The 23,650-nt window shown below is 48.8% G+C and overlaps 1 protein-coding gene across 6 annotated transcripts in view; it reads right to left on the bottom strand.

Moving 5' to 3' along the window:
* The window catches only part of Gfra1 (GDNF family receptor alpha 1), a 211,776-nt gene extending 190,316 nt beyond the window's left edge, over nucleotides 1-21,460 (bottom strand). For 2 of the 6 annotated variants that reach the window (XM_057777911.1, XM_057777916.1), the window contains exons 1-4: nucleotides 20,758-20,871; nucleotides 20,207-20,494; nucleotides 19,051-19,344; nucleotides 17,826-17,909 (exon numbers count right to left, since the gene is read on the bottom strand). In XM_057777911.1, the coding sequence (XP_057633894.1) occupies nucleotides 17,826-17,909; nucleotides 19,051-19,344; nucleotides 20,207-20,246 (418 nt within the window). In that variant the 5' untranslated portion in view covers nucleotides 20,247-20,494; nucleotides 20,758-20,871. Of the gene's footprint in view, nucleotides 1-17,825; nucleotides 17,910-19,050; nucleotides 19,345-20,206; nucleotides 20,495-20,601; nucleotides 20,707-20,757; nucleotides 20,872-21,074; nucleotides 21,158-21,342 lie in introns of those variants that run through there. The other 4 variants (XM_057777913.1, XM_057777912.1, XM_057777915.1 and 1 more) reach the window with 4 other exon arrangements.
* Between the last annotated feature and the right edge of the window lie 2,190 nt (nucleotides 21,461-23,650).

The raw sequence follows: 23,650 nt of genomic DNA, 5'->3' as shown, positions 1-23,650 counted from the left end.
GGTTAAGGAACGTGAGTCTCATGGTCCTAACTTGGTGCTCAGATCTGATTTTCCAATATGCCTGTGGCCTCTAGCTACAGCTACTGAAAACCGATGGTGGCCTGGCTTCATCTCTGCCCATTATTTCCAGGGCAGAAATCATTGCTGGATTTCACCACGGGTCTATGAGTGCTGCCAACAGTTGTGGGACTCAGAAGAGTCAGTTCTTTGTCACTCAAAACCTCATTTCAAAGTCACCTCCTCATGAGGCTTTTCTTGGCTTCCCTGCGTAACAGGGTGCTCTCTGCCTTCAAGGAACCATCACACGGGTCTGGGCTTTTGTTTGTGTTTGCTTTTTTTTTTTAATTAAGGGCACTAGCTGCCATCAGAGCCTACTTGCTTTAATCATGCTCTAACTCACTACTGAACTGTAAGCATCATCTGCCTTGCCCACACTGGTTCCAGAACCACACACAATGTCTAGCTTCCAAAGCATGAGAAAATCTACCAATGAACCGAACTCCTAAGAACCTTGAGAACGCACTGAGGAGCATGCAATAAGTCAGAACAGAAGAGACCCCTGCAAAACCACCAACTTCAGCGTGGTCTCTATCAACCCAGCAGCAGGGCCAGGGGGATGCGAGGGAACTGAGTGACACAGGCCTACTCGTGGGACAGTGAGAGTGTGAACTGAGCCATGGAGCCAGGTTAGGGACCCTGAAATGGCCCATATAGCCCACCCTGCCAGAGAACAGAGAAGTTAGCAAAGGAAAGGGTCTGGTTTAATGGGAACCTGGAGCCTTTATCTCAGGAGTCTGACGGACACACGCATGCACGAGAAAGATACACACATACAGGAGGGAGAGAGAGAGAGAGAGAGAGAGAGAGATCTCCCAGGTCTAACACCAGCCCTCTGGAGTTGAAGCCCTTCAATCAAAGGAGCTCGTTAAACCTGGAGGCTATGGGAAGGCCAAACCTTGAAATGCCAGCATCCCACACCCTACTCATGGTGACACCTCAGGAGCACACAGACAGGGCTTGCAGAGCAAAATGCCAACGACACCTACACAGTGGGGAGAGGGATAATTGGGGTACAAGTGAAGAGAGGAACCTGTGGGGAGGAAGGCACAGGCATGGTAGCTCTACACCGTACCATCTGGGTTGTAGGACAGCTCCTTGGGGTACAGTGGGCCTTTAGCTATTTTTTTATTGCTCACAGTTATGAAATATAACACTCTGAGTACAAAATTTTCTATTTTAGGACCTTCTAAACATTTAACTTTGTATTGAACATCTACGGTAAATATTTGCCAGGCATTTAAGGCCTACGTCAGAGAGCTTATTTGACCAGCACTCTGCCTTTAAGATCTGTTTGTCACCCTCGGGCTCCTCACCTTCCTGGAAACCCATACCCGCTCACTGTCCCTCGTTCTCTTGGCTCACCCCCAATTTGATCAGAAGGCTTCAAATCCTCATCAAGAACAGTTTCCAAACGACCATTTCTACCTGTGTCCACTTTTCCTTAATGGAGGATGTGGGGAGAGCAGGCTGGGGATGTAAGCACATCACCTTTGCTCTCTGACAGTTTGCAAGATGTAAGGTACACAGCCGCTGTCTAGGGCATGGTGGGGCCGCTATGTTTTCCGGGCCAACCAGGGCAAGCACAGAGGCCTTTCTGGAAAACATGCAGGGAGTCTGAGAGCAGGGCAAGCTGCAAGGATAGACAGGAGACAAAGTCCCCTGTGTGAGGGAAATGTCTTGCTGGTGTTTGTTTTGTAAGAACATTTCACCATGAGGCGGCCCTTTCACAGGGCGTCTCACAGAATAGATTCAACATTCACACCTCTGCGTAACAACCGCTGCAGTTGAGATGTCCTAAGGGATGAGTTAGTAAAGTCAGGAAGCTAACCCTGATGTGGCCACAAGTCCACCTCCTTTTCACTCCAGCACTGCCCTCCCCAGTACATAAAACATCTTGCCTAGAGTCTAACCCAGTTCTTCCTTTTGCCCCAGGCTAAATTAGGGCCACCTCGGCACGAGTCACGTCGGAATTCTGCCCAGTTACCTTGATGGTGGTATCTAGTAGGCAGCTGGATGGCATATTGCCAAGGACTCCTCAAATGTGAGAACTCATAGACCTCACAGAACTCATCCACCGATTATCCCCAGGGGGCCCCTGAAGCCCATGCAGGAATCACCGGCCAAAGTAAGAGGTTCTTCAGAAAGGGAAGACGAAAAGCCCAATGACTTGGTGGCAGCAAAGACCCAAAGAGCTCTGAAGTCCTGGGAGGGTAGTCAGAGTAGGCACCAGCCACTAAACCAAGGCCAAAGGCAGGAATGTCCAAGTCTACTGGCCATCTCCAGAATAAGCTTCTCAAGCTTTCTTCAATGGCGGATACAATTATTTTTCTGCTCAATTATAAAGAGGGTGCTTAGACCACAGGGTGCTGAGAATCCACCTTGAATTCTGTTCTTTCTGTTCTTATCAAACAATCAGTGAGGCAGTGAGCAGCAAAGCCCTAACTGCCACACAAACTTGGCTGGGATTCAGGATCTGCTCCCAGCCAGCTGTGTGTACACGGGTCACTGGGTTTTTGGGTTTGGGCTCACTCCCATGCAAAGTGTGATGAATGTCCCATCTCAAGGCCAACACTCAGGGCTTTAGTGAAGATTCCATAAAACAGCCTCCAGTGCCTCTTGCACCTTATTTATGGGCACCCAGCAGACATGCCACTCTTAAATTATTTCAGCGGCTGCCAAGGGGCAACCAGCACCAGCTTCAACAATGACCTCAAGGCTGGAATTTGAATCGAAAGCACCCAAACATTTTCCAGGAAAATACCACAGCTCAAGCTTCAAGCTTGAAGATTTCCATAAAGTTACCACCCTTGTTAGCAGTGCTGGCGTTCGCAGGGAGGAACCTTGCCACAGAAGGGGTGTTCCAGAGCTGACCCTTAGAAACATCCCACGTGATTAACCAGCCTGCATTCAAGAAAAGCTGCCTTCAGCCTCCATAAGCAGCCACATCCAGGATTCTCCAGAGATCTCAACCCAGACAAAGGAGACAGAAACAAGTGGGCAAGTGTTTAGGAATTCTGACCCTCACCTGACCTCATGCATAATACAGTCCCAGCAAGACCCTTTTTCTCTGGGCGACTTACTCACCAGCAGCTGTGGCATGTCAAAATCAAGGTTGCAGGGGTTTAAAGTTACCCCTCCTCCACCACAAGAGAAAGGAAACACATTTCTGGGTCTCTGGCTTTATGTTCTTCTGCTGAGGAAGAAACGTCGACAAGATATAGGATGCTCTGCCCTGCCTGCCACCCAAACGCATGGAACATAATTTTATACGAAGCTACGCCCGCTTAATTGTGGTGCATTAAGTATTATGTTCATTGTTTCTGAAACTGGGGAGAAATGAATAATTTATTTCAGACAAAGGAAACTCTTGAATATGAAATGCCTCATCTTTTAAAATTACAATTTGGAAGACAAGAATGAAAAAATACCCAGAGCCAGCAAACCTTACGGTACTAATAGAAAACAATGCGCCGGCTGCTTCTGCGTTGTTTGCAAACACTACATTTTCAAGGCCTTCTTCTGCATCATGGGGGAGGGGGAAGCACTAGCTTCTCACCGTGTTCACGTCCGCTCCACATTGGGCTCATCTATCCAATGTGAGTTTCCTGGGCTGGGTGAGAGGCTTCCTTCTCCCACTAATACGCCCTGGCTCACCTAAAATCCCTTTCCCGGTGTTGATGCTACCTTCCAGAACATTCTTTCTTTCATCCACGCTTTCTGTCTCGCTTCTTCCTAGCCCCATCTTCAGGCCACTTCACCCCACTCTGTACCCTAACTCACCACCATCCCCCATCACTAAGTACCGTGTCTGTCACACAGAAGGTTCTGAAAACAGGCAGACTGTAACTATGTCATGAGTAGACTTTGCCTTGTTTAACATATGCTCAACTTATAACTTCCATTTCCAGTACGGCTACTAGTGTTTTCTTCCCTTTATTCCTCTTCCTCTTTTTCTTCTCCTCAAAGTCAACCAATCGATCTCCACTTCATGATGGCAAATTGAGGCGGGAGGAGGGGGAGGGGTTAGAACACAGAAACGGAGCCTTGGTCCTCATCTGTTTTCTCCTGCTGTGGTTGGAGTTCATCACTGTGGGAAGCCAGGCAGGCACTGAAGCCGAGGCCATGGAGGAACACTACTCACTACCTTGCTCTCCAGGCTCACGTTCATGCACCTTTCTTTTACCTCCCAGGAAGACCTGCCCAAGTTTGGCATCACCCACCGTGAGCTTGGCCAGCCCGTATCAATCATCCGCCAAGAAAATCCCCTCGCAGACTTGCCTACAGTCAATCTGATGAAGGCATTTTCTCAGCTGACATTCCTTCTTCCCAGGACTCTAGTTTAGGTCAAGTTGAGAAAACAAAACCCAAACCAAACAAGGCCGCATTATAAGTTGTTTCTTGCTCCCCACTTTCTAAGCTGTTCGGTAATGCCAAAGCAAGCTAAGCAGACTCTGTGACCTCCACCACTTCCTGAACTGAATGTTGCTGTCACCCCACTAGCAGAGAAAAGAACTAGAAGGTTTAAGTCATGGTTTACCTATGCTCCCACAGGTAGCGAGTGTTGGAACGCAGAACTCAAACTAGGTGTGCTTCTGTTCATTAGCACCGTGTGCTGAATTGTATTCTACCAGGATCATCAAAACCTCAGGCCTGCCCCTCCCCACGCTCACCTGCTCACCCTGTCTAGAACAGCAGTCCTCAACCTGTGGATCATGACCCCTTTGGTGAACTTCTATCTCCAAAAATATTTAATTATGATTCGTAACAGTAGCAAAATGACCGCTATGAAGCAGCAATGAAATAATTTTATGGTTGGGGGGCCCACAGCATGTATTAAAGGGTTGCAGCGTTCAGAAGGTTAGAACGCTGGTCTGGACAGACCTCAGATGGTCTGCCTGCTGGTGGACCTCTACATGGAGAGACACTTCAGCCTCTGGGTTTCCTCCTCTTCAGTGGCAGTCAACGCCAAGGACAGCACCACCTGCCCCCACCCTAGGAAGTCGCCCAAGCAATGGCATTTCTACACCGGGGAGAGCTTGGGAGGTTCCTGTGGCACTGAAGGAGGGGGGTGGTTTGGATGCAATCCACACAGCCCACCATTTTCATCCTCATAACATGTGTCCTGAAGGCAGTGAGCATCCCACGCCGTCAGGCCAAATTCCCGCAAGGAGAACCTTGGGGTCTTACGAAACCTTCTTCTTTGCTGGAGTCAGGATACTTTGAAAGAATCGCCCAGAAAACATGCCAGGGGAAGAAAACAGAATATATAAAAAAAATGAAAATACCCAAACATGGAGGTCCCATCCTTGGGGGGGGGGGTCTGCAGAGTCTGCCAGCACTGCCCCTGACCTGCAGGATGGTACTGGCCTGGAGAACCACCTGAGCCCAGGACAGAGGCAGTGTGGTCTGCCATGGGAAGACAGGTGGAAAGTTGCTGCTCCGGGGATCTAGACTGTGCACACTCCCAAGGGCCACCACACCGTGCAGTGTCTGTGAGGCTCCACAGAACAACCGTCAGAGACCGCCTCTGCCTCCACAGCCGACTCCACCACAGTCTGGTTCCCAACTGTTCCACATCCTGCATTCATTCTGGCAGCCATATGTCTGCCTCATGGTGTCACTGGGACCACCCAGGGTGGTATAGACAGCCTCATCCACTCCAGTGGCTCTGCCCCCCCCATCTGCTCCAGGCACCTGAACAGTGAGCAGTGTGCACATGGTATTCACATACTAGCCCCCTCTCCATGCTCCACTCCTTCTTCAGTTCACACAGGTCAGGGAGAAGGAGCTTGGACCTGGCCTGTACCTTCTGTCTCCACCAGGAGCAGAGGCTGCCATGGCACCCCTGACCTCATTCACCTGCCTGGAAAGAACTTGAAATGAGGGGTTCCCATGGCACACCCCATGCCCGTCTCCAGTCAGGAAACAGCATCCACAGCCCTGTGTTGGTTATGACACAAAACTCTACTAAGTGGAAGCATATGGAACGTTTGCTCTTTTGCTACATTGGGCTGAAAAAATAAAAATAAATAAATAAATGGTCACAGCACACGGCTCAGACTAAAGGTGCCAGCAATGCTGAGGACTACACATTGCCTTATACCAGTGCTAAGACAGGACAAGGACATAGGCTTCTTAGCCAGTCTGCTCCCATCATGCCTCATGCCTGGTGTTCCTGCCACAGGAAATGGTCCAGACTCAATGCATCTTCATTTACATCATTCTTCTGCCTGAATCCCCCCCCCCCCAACTGTCTCTATTTATTCAACTCCTGTTCATTTTGCAAAAACCACCTCCAAAGTCCCCTTTAGATTGTAAAACCTCATCTTCTAAGCATGGCATCGTCATGGAAATCGGGAACTCCTAACAGTTTTGCCAACTGGACCTGGGTCCACACATCAGGCCTTTGTAATGGTTAGCTATGGATGAAGGTAGGATTTATAGGGACCTACCACAAACAGGCCAACTAACAGATTCTGGGAGATGTGGGGGCATAGCGTCCAGTTTTATCCTCACTGGTGAGCCCCCAGACCTCAGTGGATAGTTGTAGGGGGGGGCATAGCATCCAGTTTTATCCTCACTGGTGAGCCCCCAGATCTCAGTGGGTAGTTGTGGTGCCCACAGAGACCGTCTTAGTTAAACTCTGGGTGACACAAAACCAAACCAAAGTCATAAACAAGCAAACTAGGACCCTGAAGAGATACAGGATACAAAGATACAAAAGAAGGGGGCCTGGAAAGGGGCGGCAGGGAGTAACCAGAATGTGTTACATACACACATGAACCAATTAAATCAAAGAAATCAAAGGTAAGTTACGGCACTCCCAAGTGAAGGGAAGCCCCCTCAGAATCCTCTAACTTTCAGCTCTATCAAATCCATCACTCCCCCCTCAGGATGGCACAATGTATGGTTCTACTCCTTCAGTACACATTATTTTCATCATATCTATCTATAAACAGATAGAGAGGATTTTCAGACAGTGGGAAAGGGAAGTATATCATATCTGTGAATGAACTTGGCAGGAATAAAATTTCATCACCCTGAAAAGTAAGAACCCCCCAAACCGATCAATTTTCCTAATTTTAAAATAAACATATGTAGTATATAATATATTGCCACATAATCTCAAATAGTATGTGATACATACAGTTGTTGGGCCATATTACAGGTGTAATATACCATATGCTATATACAATGTATGTAATATATGATTCTATGTGTATGTATCACATATATATGTGTGGCATAGCTAACAGGTATTAAATACATGCATGTGTAACACTCAGTTAAAAGCATCTACCAGTCTTTCACATAAGTGAAACTGAACTTGCATGGGACACGTATGCTACACATGTGTAAATGGATGCCCCGACATGAACACTGACGCTAACTTCATACGTAAGAATGCTTGCTCTGCCACAAGTTAGTTTTTCTTGTTTTCATTTTCTCATTTCTGTGTGTGTGTGTGCAGTACATGTGTGTGCATGCATGAACTTGAACATGTGAAGGTTTGCCATGTGTGTAGTGTGACCATGTGTATGATGTACAAGTGAATGCATGTGAAGATTTGCCACGGGTGTAGCGTGACTATTTGCATGTGATGTACAAGTACATGCATGTGAAGGTTTGTCATGTGTGTAGTGCAATCGATACTGATTTTCATACATTATTAAGTGTTCATGAAACAACGTGCCGGGGCCAGAGGAATAACAGCCGGCATGGCACTTCCTGGGCGATCTGCTGAGGCGCGAAGGGAAGAGTGCCAGCGCGGTGGGAGACAAACCAGTAACCCGTGAGGTCACCCTACAGCGGGACTCTGCATATCCCTGTCTTTACCAGTCTAATGCTATTTATACGGCAACATGACAAGAAGTGGCCCAGGCACGCTGCTCCACTTTAGAGACCTCCCCGCCTCTCACAGAAATAGAAAAAGACAGAACGCAGAAATTGCTTCTTTAGTTAATATTTCTGCAGTTCCGCCGGAACGGTTTTAATAGCGCGCATGTTCTGGATTCCGGGTCTCAATTAAGAGCCCATCAGAATGCAGGGCCAAATAGTAAAATAACAGATACTGGCTGATATTTCAACTTCAAAGGCCTTTTGTCAAGCAGTGTCTTCAGGTAGGAGACAGAGGAGGAGAAGCTGGGAACTGAAGAGGAGCAGAAAAGAACTAAATATCTCCTCTGGAATAAGGGATCCAGGTCTATACTTCAAATGCCAACAGGAATAGCAGAAAGAGAGAACTGTTTTGTCAAGGGAATAAAAAGTGAGTTCTTCCAGGCACAGGCTGTCTGGCTCTTAAAGCACTGCTCAACCTCTCAGAGCTCAAATTTCCCCCTCAAAATTCAGAAGGCACAGCACCAACCTTTAGTGAGACCTGGGCACAAAAGCAAACTATGGGGGGGGGGTCGTAAAAAGGCACAGCAGTAACTTCTCTGTGCGTTCCCAGAGAGACCCCTCCCTTTGATTCCCCCCTTTAAACAGGGGAACAGATGTGAAGGACACATGGGTCTAAGATGGCAGAGTCCCAGGTGGAACAAACCATGGATTCACCAAAAATCGGCCAGTTGACCAAATAATTAAAAGTTCGTCGTATGCTAATGCGTGGACGGGGGGGACCTTCACCAGTTTAGCAAGAGTAAATTACAATTGATTTTCAAAGAAACTGCTTATTCTCTTTCCCTTCCCCAGCTGTGACACACACACAGCTGCCCCTGCCTTTGTCACAGACAGGGCCAACCAAACACATGTCATGGAAGATTTAAAAAGATGACTCATGAAATAGATGTCCAAAACTGCACACACTGTAAGTGTACAGCCCAGAGCAGGCAGATATACTCATGTACCCAAATCTCTATGCGGCACACGGTGTGTGCACGTGTTTCTTACCTTCCAGAGGGTTTGTGTCCAAGTCAGCCCACGCTCAGGCCCTGTGCCTCATGCATCTCCAGCCCCTCTGCAGTAGGGAAGCAGTCCTACACTGTGCCATTTGGACTTTTATCTCTTAATGCAAGATCACGGAAGAGCAAACCCCTAAAATTCTCTCCAAAGGCCCTACAGCCTGAAATCCTGGTCACGAAGAGAAATGGTTAAAAGATCAGAGAAGGCAAGAAATCATCGGAAAGGTTAACAATGGCTGCTTTCACCCCTAATTTCTGATATGGTGATAGACCCCCTTAGAACGTTAATTAGAATGGAAGGGGAGATGAAAGAAATGCCCACGGGACATAATAAATTAGCCCCTTATGCAAATTACCCATTCATTTCCATCACTGACCCAGCTAGTTGAGTCTCTAAATTACAGGAAGTGGTTAGCTTCTTTAGCAAAGAAAATCAAATGAAGAATAAAGTTTTTTTTTTCCTTTTTTTTTTTTTTTAATCTGAGGGCCGGGAGGGCTTAAAGCAACAAAATTTCTCATTTTTACCGTCACAGAAACTCTGAAGAGGGACAAAAGGTGAAAATCAACTGACGGATCTATCAACTGTTCTGAGACAGCGGTCAGCGCCCTTCTAGCTGGAGCCCCTGGGGCAGCACTCAGTCCCCTCCAAGAGAGGCCTGAACAGGTCAAGGACAGGTGAGAAGAGGCAGGAAAACGCCAGAATCTGGAGAGCTTCAGACAGCAGTTTAAAAACAAGCACACCTAATTCTGCTTGTCACTGTTCCCGAGAATTTATGTGCCACTGTCCCAGAAATTTATGGAACTCTCAGTGTTCTTATCAATAAAATAAGAGGGCTGGACCGGGATGACCTCCAAAAGTCCTGCCCAGGGCATCCCTGTTTATCCCTGTCAGACCAGCAGGACCCTTGGGACTGTTCGAGTTGCTTAAATATAATCCCACAGCGTGTGGTTTCCCTGCAAGGCTCACCTGCAGCTCTGTTCCCCTCCTTACTCTCATCTTCCTCCCGTTCTCTTTTGTTCTCTGCTATATTCTCTCTATACATTTAGCCAATCGACTAAACCAGTTTACAAATCACATATATATAATTATGTGTATGTATATATATAAACATGTATATAACATATATACATGTATTGTGTATTGAGGATCAACAGTTTCCTCAGTATGAAGAAATATTTTTTAAAAAAGACAGCAAGACACATAAAGGTATAATATTCAATGCACAGACTCTTCAAGAAAGAGCAGAAATCTGTTCAAGGCCAACCCAGTCGACTGCCATCCTAATGTCACAGGCACACATGACCTCTAGGAAGGGTGGACGGTCGCCCAAGGCCCCCACCTAGTCAGGGGTTAGGCTGGCAGATTCCTCCCTCCCAACCCTACTAGCACTTGAGAATCAGGCACTGTCTCAGACGACAATAGAAAACAAGGTGCTGGGTGTCCTCTGAAAAGAACAAGCTTCGACAGTAGAAAAATGAAGAGACGCCAGAAAGAAATACTTCAGGAGACTAAAGAGAAGGAATGAGGACAGACACACCGGCTATAAATAATTCTGCACCTTGTAACAATCTTCAGCTCATGCAATTACCTGTCACTCACTGATGTTTTATCTCCCTTCCCTCGGCAGGACCTCCAGTGACTCTATGCAAAGTATCTGACTGTTTCAACAACCCCAGCCTTCACCGGAGCACATAGGCCTCCACCATAAAGAGTCAGAGACCACAACATCCCATTACTTTATTCATAAAACTTATCGAGGTTCACATTTAATCCAAATAACACAGCGATGCCCGGAGGACACGACCAGTGACACGGAAAGAAGCAGTTTCTTCACGCCATCAGGCAGGTAACGAGCAAGCGTGCAGAAACTCAAAAAAAGGCCACACGCGTGGTTTCACACACTTGTTTACAAGTTCGAAGTCCCCAGAAGGCTCCTATTAATATGGTTGCTTAGATGGGTCCTCCTTTCTTTCCTTTCTTGGTGAACCTGTTGGTAATTTCACACTGTCATACCATAAAAGCGAGCCATCTCAGGGGCAGGAAATGGAGAGCCTAAAACCCAAGGGTAGTGGTCTGTGAAAGTGAACCGTGAGTGTACTTAGCAGGCTTTGAAGGCGGAAGAGTCTCCCCTGTCTGAGGCATGCCCTTCGCGGGGAGCAGTAATTCTTCTGCTGTGGGGCACTGGGAAGATTTATGGGGTGAGGTGGGAGAAACGGGAGTCAGTGAAGCTGAGAAGGGAAAGCTGATCACAAGAATCCCTAAGTACAGGAAGAGCTTGCTTCCCGGGTGAGAGCCACACACTCACCTCCTTCCAAGAAAGATCAGCAGCAGGAACGTGAGCATGAGCAGAGGCCCCCCGCCCGCCCACACACACACACACACACACACACACACACACACAGGAAGGGCCTGCAAACCTCATGCCTGACTAGTGAGAGGCGGGGCTGTCCTCCACAGCCTTTGAGATAAGAGAGAGATTTATCCTGCTTGGCTGAGGGTTCCGCATTGCAACCATCTTCGGTCCCTGTTTAGGGAATATGATGTGTGGAAAAGAAGTTGGGTCTCAGAGTCTGAAGAGAAAAGGGTCTCCGCACTGAGTTTAAAGTGAGGAAGATGTCTAGAGGACAGAGATGTTCCAGACACTATGCTAAAAATGTACATAAAACACCATCAACCCATTAAGAACCTATAAAGCTAATGTAATCATCCTCTGGTTTTTAAGGCCAAGGAAGTCAAACTTTGGGCAGAGCCAGGAGTCACCTGGGTTGATGAAAACCCAGGGTATGTAATCTTTTTCCAGTATATATGTGTGCTAGGAGTGGCCCTGGGAAGCTCCCCTGCACACTGGCAGAAGACTTGATGGTCACTATGTCCTGTCTATGACAGAGTGAATGGCAGGGGGCAGAAGGAGACAGTGACCCAGCATGAAAAATCTATGAAGTAGCTGGGCAGTGGTGGCGCACGCCTTTAATCCCAGCACTCGGGAGGCAGAGGCAGGCGGATCTCTGTGAGTTCGAGGCCAGCCTGGTCTACAAGAGCTAGTTCCAGGACAGGAACCAAAAGCTACGGAGAAACCCTGTCTCGAAAGATCCAAAAAAGAAGAAGAAGAAGAGGAAGAGGAAGAAGAAGAAGAGAAGGAGGAGGAGGAAGAGGAGGAGGAGGAGGAGGAGGAGGAGGAGGAGGAGAAAGAGAAGAAGAAGAAGAAGAAGAAGAAGAAGAAGAAGAAGAAGAAGAAGAAGAAGAAGAAGAAGAAGAAGAAGGAAGAAGAAGAAGAAGAAGAAGAAGAAGAAGAAGAAGAAGAAGAAGAAGAAGAAGAAGAAGAAGAAGAAGAAGAAGAAGAAGAAGAAGAAGAAGAAGAAGAATCTGTGAAGTAAGACAGTTGTTGCCATCAGGACATCAAGGAACCTGGCAATGAAGAGGCCAGATGCCGGGGAAAACCAGACCCAACTGGACGAGTATCAAGGCTGATGCAAAGTTCAGGCAAAAGACAAGATGGTAGCTTGAGGAGGGGAGGAAGGCGGCACCAAAGAGGACAGGTTATCTCCTGTCTCCTCTGAGTCCTGCTGCCCGAGTGAGGGTGGTAAAAGGTGGAAGAGGACCCCACAGTTTACTGTGTAACACAATGGGCATCTGATAACACCACTGTATAAAAGAAACTCAGGAATAAAGGGTACAGGGAAAAGGGGGGAGGAAGGATGAGATCCAGTTCGGACATGCTAGGTTGAGGTGACAGACACAGCTAGACGGTCCCATCCAGAGCGCAGCAGGAAAGATTGTTTTGGGACTCAGAAGACGTTGAAGTAGGAGAGATGTCTCTGAGTCACCCATATACCAGTTAACTGAGGACCCCGGAATGGATGAGGTGTGCCCAGAGCACACAGCAGTGCCTGGCAACTAGCAAGCGGTGTGGTCCTGGCCAAATTACTTACCCTCTCTGCGAGAGTGTTTATAAAAGCAGAGAACTGACTGGCTAGATCTCTGCGGATGTCACCACGGCCATCAGCCACCTGTGGTCAACAGAAAGTCTGTTCTGGACCAGAACAGGTGCTGGGTAGATACAGAGCATATCAAGCAGTCACCGATTGCGAGTGGGAAAGACAGACACATCAATAAGTCCTCTCAAATGCGCTGTGATTAACCATTGCCATAAAATTAAAAGCACAGGAAACAGGAGGGAGTCCTAAGTGAAGGGCATGTCTGGGGGATTCTGGAAAGACCTTCAGAGAAGGTTGACTACAGTCTTGAAGTATGAGATGCTTCTGAGGCAACTACAAGACACAAGCAGAGGCCCACTAGGGTGAACATAGATGGGACACATAGGGAAAGGTTTAACTGAGGAAACGTGAACGGAAAGAGAGCATGGGACTTCCAGGGATTAGGCCAAAAAGGGTCTCCATGGCCTGCTAAGAGTGGACACAGACCAGAATCAGTAATAGGGGCCTACTGGGGCCCTAATATACAGCATCAGCACCATCAGAGCTGGGCAATGAGCAGAGCGATGGAGGACTGAACTGTCGATCTCAACACCCATCTCAGGTGGCTCACGAGTGCCTGTAACTTTAACTCCCAGAGCTCCTACATACTGTCTGGCCTACTGGGCACCCATAAAGATGTGTACATGTGCACACACAGACACAGGCACACAATAATTTTAAAGTATTTTAAAATTAAATCAAGAAGTGAGTATATAGAATGGGACTCCCACCCTAGAGCAAGAACAACAAAACAGCACCAAGACTCTACTGTGATCCATTGATGATGTCATAGACTCTTCCCCAATGGGTCATAGTTTTAATAGTTTTTTTTTTAAACAGTGGCATAAATATCATGGTGCATTAAATCAGAAATGCCAGCACAGCTAATGATGCACAACCTTATCTGGAAATCCAGATTCAAGACAGCCTGTGTACATCTTATTCCTGGGTTTCACTATTCCCAATCACGCAGGCACCAAAGTGAAAGTCCTGGCATTTCCAGCAAAGTCTAAGACACCAGTAAGGCCTGCGAGGAAAGGGTTGATAGACACCACGGTCGGGGCCGTCTGTCACCTCTCCCCTAGTCATCTGCAGGACGTCCCAGTTCTGACATGCCTCTTTCAGAATGTGTACACACATTCCTATCCACTCTGATTCTCTGCGTGGAAAGCACAGCAGCTCCTGACTGTGTCTCAAGCTCTCCCAACCAACACTTGAACCCTGCAGTTTCTTGTCCTTTTACTGCCCCCAAAGGAGCTATTGCCCCTCTCTGAACCTCCACACTCAGGCTTCCTTTGGCACCCATGGGACTTTCAACTTTTCTCCATGCACTGTTCTTTTCTGAAGAGTCAAAGAAAAGAAATGCCAGCAGGTTCACCATCCGTTCAAGACCACGGCTTGCTACTGTTGTTGACTAAACTCTTGTGAAGAAAACAAGATCAGAAGTTAACAGGTAGAGGGGCTGTGGTCAAGAGAGACGGACATGCTAAGTACTGTATGATAAAGTCTAGTCTCTGAAAATCCAAGCGCACACACAGCTCTACCCCACAGGCTCCCGGGAGACTCTTCCTGTCCCCATGCCCCATATACTCCACTATTCTCCGCATTGGCTCCTTTCTCCTTTGTGTGACTCAGGCACTAGACCCATGGAAACCACACTGGCAAAAGTCCACAGTGACCATACCTCCTCAAGTGTCTTCGCATGCCTCGGAGACCAAAGGCTCCCACAATTAAATTTTCACAAGTGTGGGCCTGCCAACTGGCCACTAAAATGCTAGCCTGACTCAGCAGCTCCATTTCCCTTCCACAGTTCAGGATGCAGAAGGGAAAAACATCTTTATATTATATCGCATTGTTGTTCTCCTCCTTGGTCCTGCTGGGCTGCATGTAAGATCTCCACGATGCTTTTTATCCAGTTAGCAAGGCAGCTTTGGGGTTGAGGACTCCAAAGAAAACATAAACATATCCTTGAGGGGGCAGGCATGCTTCTGTGTCTAAAAATGCACTTGGCCAAATATGTGTGTGTGTGTGTGTGTGTGTGTGTGTGTGTGTAGAGGCCAGAGGTCGATGTTGGGTATCTTGCTACTGCTCTCCACATTATTCTTTTGAGACAGGGTCTCTCACTGAAGGTGAAGTCTGGCCAGCCATAGAATTCCCTTGATCTGCCTGCCTCAGCTGTCCCTTCCTCGATGCTGAGATCATGGATGTATGTACATTACCAGCTCAGCCTTCCCCTCCTCAATGCTCAGATCATGGATGTGTATACATCACCAGCTCCAGCTTTGGTGTGGTGCTGAGGACCCACACACTTCTCTATGCTCATTCAGAAAGCACTGAACTCACTGAGCAATCCTCCCTACAAGGCTTTCAAATGCTTCTTAGTCCGTGGGAGGATTTAGCTCACACTTATATGTGGATAAACACACTCTTCACACCAAGCAGGGTAACCCAAACATGGGATCCCTGATGGTTACTACCTCGGTAGGACTCAGAGAGCCAGCCGTCCTGGCTTCCTCGGAGACACGCCCAACACAGAACATCTCTACAAACTCAGACTCCAGCTGTGAAAAGCTACATTCATCATTGTGCTTCTCCAGCCTCCGTCTGACAGAGGCCATACTGCCTAATGTGCTGTATTCAATGACTCCAAACCCCTCAAGGCTCCATTTGGATTTACTATACCTACTTAAGGAACATAGTCACTGTCAAAGGTCAAAGCTCTCTGGGGCTAGAACCTAAGTCCAATGCCCTTGAGATACCAAATGCAAGCTCTAAACAGAGCCTTCCAGCTTCTGCTTAATTCATTATGACTTTTAGGTACTCAACAGGATGGATCTCACACACTCAGGATCCTGTTTGCTGTGAAAATAGACCTGACTGAGGTTGCTTAGCCAGTAAATGAGTAAGGGAAACTGGATCAATACAGAAAAATTTTCTGGTACTCGTCAAGGGAATTTAGACAACAGCCTTGCTGTTCCAAGGGTGGTACAGGAGTGCAGGGGCAGGGGAGAGATTCTGGATTCAGCTCCGTCTTCCTTCAGTATTGCAGACTGGAGAACTGGAGGTCAGTTACTCCAATTGCCTCAGTATACCAAGATGAAAGACACAGTATGGCACAGAAGTTCGTACAAAGCTCCATGCATAGCTCACTGAAATTAAAATCAAAATAGCCCTTACTTATGGGATGGGTCATACCCTTCCAGTCATCAGTGGGAAGTAATGTTCTCATGGCGGGAAGCAGGTAAGAGGTACCTGATCAGTTACACCCCATCTTAGCTCTACCATAACTGTTTCCTTAAAAGCACACTATTTATGCAATTCTTTCTCACACTACTTACTATCCTTGTAGGACAGAAAAAAACAATCAGGATTTACAGAAAACTCAAGAGAACACCAAGGTCTCAGAAACCAAAACCAACTTGTAGCCTCATATCTTACCCCACCCCCCCCACACACAGTGGGAGGAGAGAGGGAGGGAGATTTAAACCAAAAGACCAAAGAGAAAATCGTGTGTAGAAGTACATCTCAAGCTTCCTGTTTCCATGAAGGACCTATCCAGGCAGATCTTGCTAAAATTCAGATTCTGATTCAATTGTTTGGATGGAACCTGAGATTCTAACTTCCACATTAAGGAGGCCAGTCTGTGCCAACACTGGGGTAGATGAAAAAGAAAAATCATCTTACAATCAAACAAAGATGATTTTGAATTTCCTTACATTTATAAACTTTGTGATTGCATGCTAGTTTCCCACCATCCCTGTGCCTCAACCTGCTCATCTATAGACCGGAAATAACACCTAAAATGCACGTGACGGAGTGAGTTAGTGACGAGGGTCTCCTGACCCAGTGCTTGGCACATAGCAAGGCTCAGTAAATGTGGGCAGCTGCCTCTACGATTCACAAGGACCAGGATGACAGCTGGCTCACTGCCAAAACCACAGCAGCGAGAACACAGTAATGGTCCAGCGGATATTCGGCCATGAGTGCACACCCACACACACAATAGCGGTAAGTACATACTGCCCCGTTCCGTGTCTTTTTACATAAAAGCCTAAGGCATCTAAAACACCAGGAGATTCTTATCTACAGAATCATATTCAACACTAACCATCGTGTTTAATCAGCAAGACACATGTAATTTGCGGTGGTTATGCATATTTGAGAAATGTCTTAACTGTAAATAAGTAAAGACAGCACCAGCCTGGGATCTGTATTTCATTAACAGAAATCACTGCCTTCCCTATTATATGTGGGCTGTCTCAATGCAGATGTTACGAAAAAAAAAACAAAAAAACAAAACCTTAATTCACAAACTTCAGTTCACTTCCAAACCAAATTCAAAACTGCAAAGAAAGTCCTAACAAGCCAAGGGTAACAAGACTAAATTTTAAAGGGCTGCACTGGGCAGAGGTATAGTCTCACCTATGCATGCTCAGGACAAACAAGAACGAGAAGACATATGAACAAATGGCAGAATGTTAGCTTTCAAATCAAAGATGGTTCGTCTACCCACAGTTCCTCAATAGTTTACAGTCATCTTCACTGTGGGCAAATCCCATCCCACAGAGACACTGAGTAAAGTATGCAGCAGGAAGAATACAACTGCCACCTATGGACAGAAGCAGTGCTCCCTTGGCCACGAATCGGCCAATCACACTCTCAGTCACCTCCCTCAGGCTCTCCCAAACCACCATACCACATAACTTCATTGAGAACCACTCTCCGGTCACAGAGCACTGCTAAGCATTCCATCTCTCTATCATCACTCTACCTCTGCTTTCCCAGAAACGGTCCCTCGTCCTCTACAGGACGTGAGCGCTGAAGACAAGGCAAGCCAGCAGACTCAAGCTGGCAAAGGCACTGCAGAGAAGTATCCATCAATCGGCTTACCTGATATGAACGGGACTGCCCGGAATATATCTGACAACCTGCTGTTAACCGGCTCATACGGGGAATCCTCCAGGAGATCATTTCCTAGAAATGACAGGGAGATTAGGCTCAGCTCTGGAAAACGGGCATATTTCAAACCATGCCTCACTGCTCGGTGGGAACCCCTGATCATGTTATGACTGTGTACCGAGAAAACGCTGACAGACTTCACATGCATGTTTGGGGATGTGATTATTTCTTTTTCTCTCTCTTTGTTGTCTTTGCTCTCTCCAGAGTGCCTTGGAAATACTGGAGCACAACCCAGCCCGAGCTTGCCAGAAAACTCTCCCACTCTTGCAAAGGAATTGAAATCTGAGAGGAAAGAGCTAGTGACGTCACAAACTTTGCTTGCCTGCAAGAACCAATGGAAGCAGGATGAACCGGAGAGGCCCCTACTTCTGTTAGCTCCCTGCAAACCCAAGGCATATGGCCTGCAAGAGGCACGCTAGCTGTTCCTAAGATCATCCCCAGAAACAGGCTTTCGTGACTAGGTTTTAGAAGTGGCAGCTGACAGTCTTAAGCCTCTACATTACAAATGTTCAGGGAGTCTCAGGGAAGAATGAAGGTAAGGGGATCCGTGTGGTCCATTTACAGGCTCCCAAAGTCCCATTGGAATGGGCAGTTGTGGCTGCTATTCGTGAACTAGCCATGGTTAAACCTCAGCAGCTGGTCCAAAACTCAGCTAATCTAAGATGACAAATGGTTTTTCACGCATGTGTTTCAACCTGTGTGCAGGGGTGAAGACAGAGTTCGCAGGTTCTGCAACTACTTCATCTCACATCGTAAAGAAAGGAGGGAAATCTCCAGGCAAAATGCAGGCAAAGCTTTTGCATGATTACTCTCTAAAGTCAGTGAAAGCCCCGGGCTGGCAGAGAAGTGGGTTCCTTAGGTAGCATTTACATTTACGGGGGTCCCCAATCTGATGTTCTAACTAGGTTTCAGAAAGGTCAGTGGGATCCCAAGGGTGCCCCCACCCCCTTGTGGATCTGCCAACAAGACTGCTCAGCTGCAGGAAACACCAGCTGCCGCTGTCCCTAGAGGCCAATGAAAGGTCCTCATTCCGCAGCTGGGAGAAGAGAGTGGGAGATGAGATCAGCCGGCTTAACCCCAGGACTGGGTGGACTGAGGTTGCCTCTAGAATTTGGAGAGGAACCGGGGAGTGCTGGTGAGGGCAGCTGATGCGTACCCTGCAGACTCTGGTACATGCTCCAGTAGATACGCAGACAGTTTTTCTCTTTCTTCATGCCCCGCTTGCAGCGGCAGTTGTAGAGAGACTTTTGCTTCAGGGCCTCCATGGCGTTGCGACACTCATCTTTGGCCTCGAGACCGGTTGCCAGGCTGAAGTTGGTCTCCTTGCCCGCCACACACTGCCTTAGTGTGCGGTACTTGGTGCTGCAGGTCTGTTCCTTCAGGCACTGATCACTGGCTTTTACGCAGTCCAGGCGGTCCCCACCACTCACCTTGGCCGACAGCAGCAAATCTACAGGGTGAATGAGAAGAACGCTAGAGTGCAGCAGACTAGTTGGGGACCCCGATTCCAGGTCGCAGGAGGGGTGGGAGATGGAGCGCACGCTTGGGGCATGATAGCTCCACCGTCATTGTGAGGGGCAAACTAGGTAGGAAGCTGGTCTACCCCTCTTCTGGGAGACCATATTTCCCCACCCCTGGAACTGCTGCCATCATGCTCCCTCCCTGGCCTACCATGGAAGGTAGTAACAGCTTCCATTGGCCGCTTTGCCGGATTTGCTGAGGATCCTGCGAGGCCCCAGCGCCCCAAAGCAGAAGCGGTCCTGAACCGCTGACTGCCCCGCCTCCCCGGGCATCTGGGGCTGCAATCTCCGGGCCAGCCAGTCCGCAGCAGTCTAAGGCCCCTCCGCTGAAAGCATGGTAGAGCGCTTGGCACCGTCGTGAGCTGGGCGAAAGGCAGGCGAGTGGCACAGTCTGCCCCGCGGGTGAGCCGAGACATTATTCCCAGAAAACTTTTGCATTCCAAGTTTGCTCTCTTCCCACCCCAGCGTTTTTTCGACCACACTCCACCTGCAGGCGCGCCTTGGCGAGCTCTTCCCGACTTCCAAGGGGACCAACGCCCCGGGGTGAAGGTCTAGAACCCATCAGATGCCCATCGGGCTGGCTTATTATTAACACAGCCAAATAAAACCAGCCACACAGAGCTGCGCTGCCGTCGTTCCCCAAACCCAGGAACCCTTGAACCTCTTCACATCCCAACGAAACTTCTTCCACCCAAATCCAAGGTACCCACGGCGCAATTCTCGAGTGGCCGCTGCAAGGGACCCTCTTTGAAAGACTCTGGGTGAAAAAAGCCAGTGGCGGCCTCGACTTACCCAGGAGTGGCAGCGCGAAGTACAGAGTGGCTAGAAACATGGTGCCGGCGCGAAGCTGGTCCCCGCCCCCCAAAATCCAAAGCCGCCGCCGCTGGGTCTCGAGGTGAGAGCTCAGCGTGCAGCGATCCCCGGGCGACCGCGCTTCTCTGGCCACTCAAAGTTCAGCTCCATCCAGGGTGAGAGGAAACTCCCCGTTGCTCTGCCGTCCACCGCCGCCAGCAACTCAGCTCCGGGCAGGCGCGAGGGCGGGAGGCGGACCCGCTTTTAGGGGTTCAGTTCCGACCCAACCTGGAAGGGAGAGAGCGCTTTGAAATGAGAGCCCAGAGTGCTGAAGCCTCCCGCTCCCACCTCTATCCCCTCCCCTGTTCCCGCCTTGGGGGACTTCTCAACGCTACCCCCACTCGGTCCGAGAACATCTATTCCGGGCGTGGGGAGACTCCGGAACCGGCGGTTTGGAGCTGGAGAGGTTCGCTAGGGCTCCCAGCGTCCAAAGCCGGAGGCTATCCCGCACAACCCAAGAGACTGAACGCAAGCAAATAAATAAGCATTACTTTCCGAGCAAGCGCCGGAAGCAAGCTGGCGCTGCCCGGAGTCGGAGCCTCGGCGGCGAAGGCGCCTTAGCCAGCCCCGGCTGGACCAAGACCCTGCTCCGGGAAGTTGGCCGCCTTTCCTGGCTCCCGCCCGACCATTCGCTGGCTCGATCGCGAGCGTTCAAGCTCTTCTTCCTCTGGCCCTCTGCATCCCGGCCACCAATCGCCACCTCTCTCGCCAACACCCCCTCCCCCGGGCTAGCTTCTTTTCTCAGGCAGTCCCGCAGAAAGAAACTGACATCCTGACTGGAGCTGAAATCCGGCTTCTGTGCCCCTACCCGCCACGCATCCTGGGCTCCTTCCCAGACATTGGTGCCTCGCACGCACTTGCCCAGCGCCCGAACTCCTGCGCATCCACACCACTGCCCCGGGAGAGAGATCTAGCCCGCAGCATCTGCACGCCCCAGCAGGTGCAGCCCCGCACCACTAGCGCCCCCCTGGCCCCAAAGTTGAAGGATGCCAGCAAAATGGAAAGGGGTGGCTAGAACTGAAGAGGAGGTGGCGATGGGTTCTCTAGTGGAGTGAAAAACTCTAAATGCCACCAACCTGGACTGAACCGACCTGCGTCCAGCTGCGGCGAATAGCCAGTGTTTATTTATTCTTTGGGGGTCACCCGCCCCCTCTTTCCTTTTCCGGGCTCAATTTCTTGCGCTAGGGGGAAAACGAGATGCCATAATCTGCTACAGCTAGGAGCATAGAGTTGGCCAGGACGATTTCCGAGCAGACCACCCCACCCCACCCCCGCCCTGCCCAGGCTCAGTGCCCGGTAGGGATGTCAGCGGTTATTGGAAGCTGCGGGAGGGTAGCGTGCCCAGATTGGTTTTGGCCAACGGACCCTCAGCCTGCTTCTGCTCCCGGCAGCGCAGAGCCAGCTCCTCCGTGGAGCGCAGCTCCTCTATCAGCCACAGTAGACTTACAAGCTGACCGGCAGTGAGACCCAAAGCCAACACGCACACAGGCTTAGGACCCGCAGCGCTACGCAGCAGCCGCCGCTGAGACTGCACCCTCCTCCCACCCCTCGCGTCCTTTCAGTGTACAAGGGCTCTTTCTTTAGTGTAAAACAGCAATCCATCCAGACCCTTTTGAACACAAAGTTTTTTTCTCCACGTCATTCGCGGCTGTGACTCAAGACTTGGCACGGTACAGACTCACTCAGACCTAAGCCCTAAACAGCTGTCTCGAAATGCACCCACCGTCGATCCACGCCATTGTGAGCTTACACACCTCTCTCCCCCCAGCTCGGACAGCGAGACAAAGCAAAGCCCCCAGCCCACTGCACTAGAGGCTGGGCAGACCCAGCTTTAGGTAATTTATAAGGTGACCTCCATCTTGACTGTTTCAAGAGTAAATTACTTTTCAAAAGCATTATTTAAGCAGAACACATCCATAGTCCCCAACCCCAACTTCAAGAGTCTCTCCAGAGATACAGCTGAAGTGATACCCGCTGTTGCTTAGGGTTCCAGAGATCTGTCTAGAGTACAATCCGCAGTGGTGGGTGACCGACCAGCTTGCTGCTTGGGGCTTGTATTGGAGATCTTTTCTGTGTCCAAGTTCATCTCTCAGCAAAACCGAGTTTGAATCAAATCTATGAGCCCAGCTGTCAAATTTGCAAATCCATCACCACAGACAATGGGCCGCCAAGGAGGACAGAAAAGAAACGCTGTTTTTGATACAGGGGGTTAATTGAAAAGGGCACAGTCTTTAGATTAAGTTTGAGACTGGGGTGTAAGGGCAGGGAAAAGAGGAGGAGGGATGGGTTGCTCTCTATTCAAGTACACACCAGCCAGGCTTGCCCTTCAGCTGTGGTCGCTGCTAGCGTGGCGATGTTCATTGTTTGGAGTCCTCAAGGGTGTCTGTGTCTTAGTGAGGGACCCAAACCCACGGGACATCCCGCCAGCCCTAGCTCCTCCTCTGCTTCGCACGTGCTCCTCAGGGGCAGGTATGAAGTGGCTGGTGCCTTCAGCAGGAATCCCTCCCCCCAGCGTCACATTCAATCACACCAGACACAGATCTCCAGTTCAATGTATCAGTTTACACTTGGTAGTTGAGTAAACAAAGAAAGCATATGTCACATTTTCGCGACAGATGGTTCAATCCAAGGGCTACTTAAGTTTATTTCTCTAGCGATAGTCAGAAGTTTTGCAGTGTGGACCACCACAGGGAGATGAAATTGAGTCTTCCGATCAGTGTGTCTGCTGACAGAAGCTTATTATTTCCATATTTTCACACCAGGGCAAAAATGCCAGGGAGGTGAGAAGAATTATCTGAAGACCTCATGGATGCTCAAAACATAACATCCTTTTCCCTTGTCCTATTTCAAAAGTATATGGGAAGGTCTTTCTCTGTCAAGTCATTGTTTGTCTTTGGGGACCACTTGTGGTGGTTGAAGAACATTAAGTTTCATTTAAGACATCAACTATGTCTTTCCCAAATAGTCTTGGTTGTTCTACTTACTCTACGCAAGTTTTAAAATTCTACTTTTAACAGAAAGGAAGACTGGTCTAAAAGTTCCCAAAATGTAGGATAGAGGACTCCTTTGAAAGTAGTTAGGGCTTCAAGAATATTTCAGGATCCTTCCTCGCTCTAGCCTTTAATAAATGATAAATATTGACATGATAAAATAGACCTGTGGGGAAGGCTTGGAGGGGATTATTAATTTTATTTTTATTTTGTGTGTGTGCATTCCCACCCAGGAGTGCCAGAAGAGGGCATCAGATTCCCCTGAGCTGGAAAGTTACAGCTTGGGGTAGGTAAGCCTCAACATGGACGCTGGGAATCAGACTCAGGTTTTCTGCAAGCGCACCAAGCCCTTAACGGCTGAGCCATAGCGCCAGTTCTTTATTTAAAATAATTA

Source organism: Chionomys nivalis, chromosome 8, assembly GCF_950005125.1.
Source record: "Chionomys nivalis chromosome 8, mChiNiv1.1, whole genome shotgun sequence".
NCBI classification, from domain to species: domain Eukaryota; kingdom Metazoa; phylum Chordata; class Mammalia; order Rodentia; family Cricetidae; genus Chionomys; species Chionomys nivalis.
This window is presented reverse-complemented; position numbering and strand designations above follow the sequence as displayed.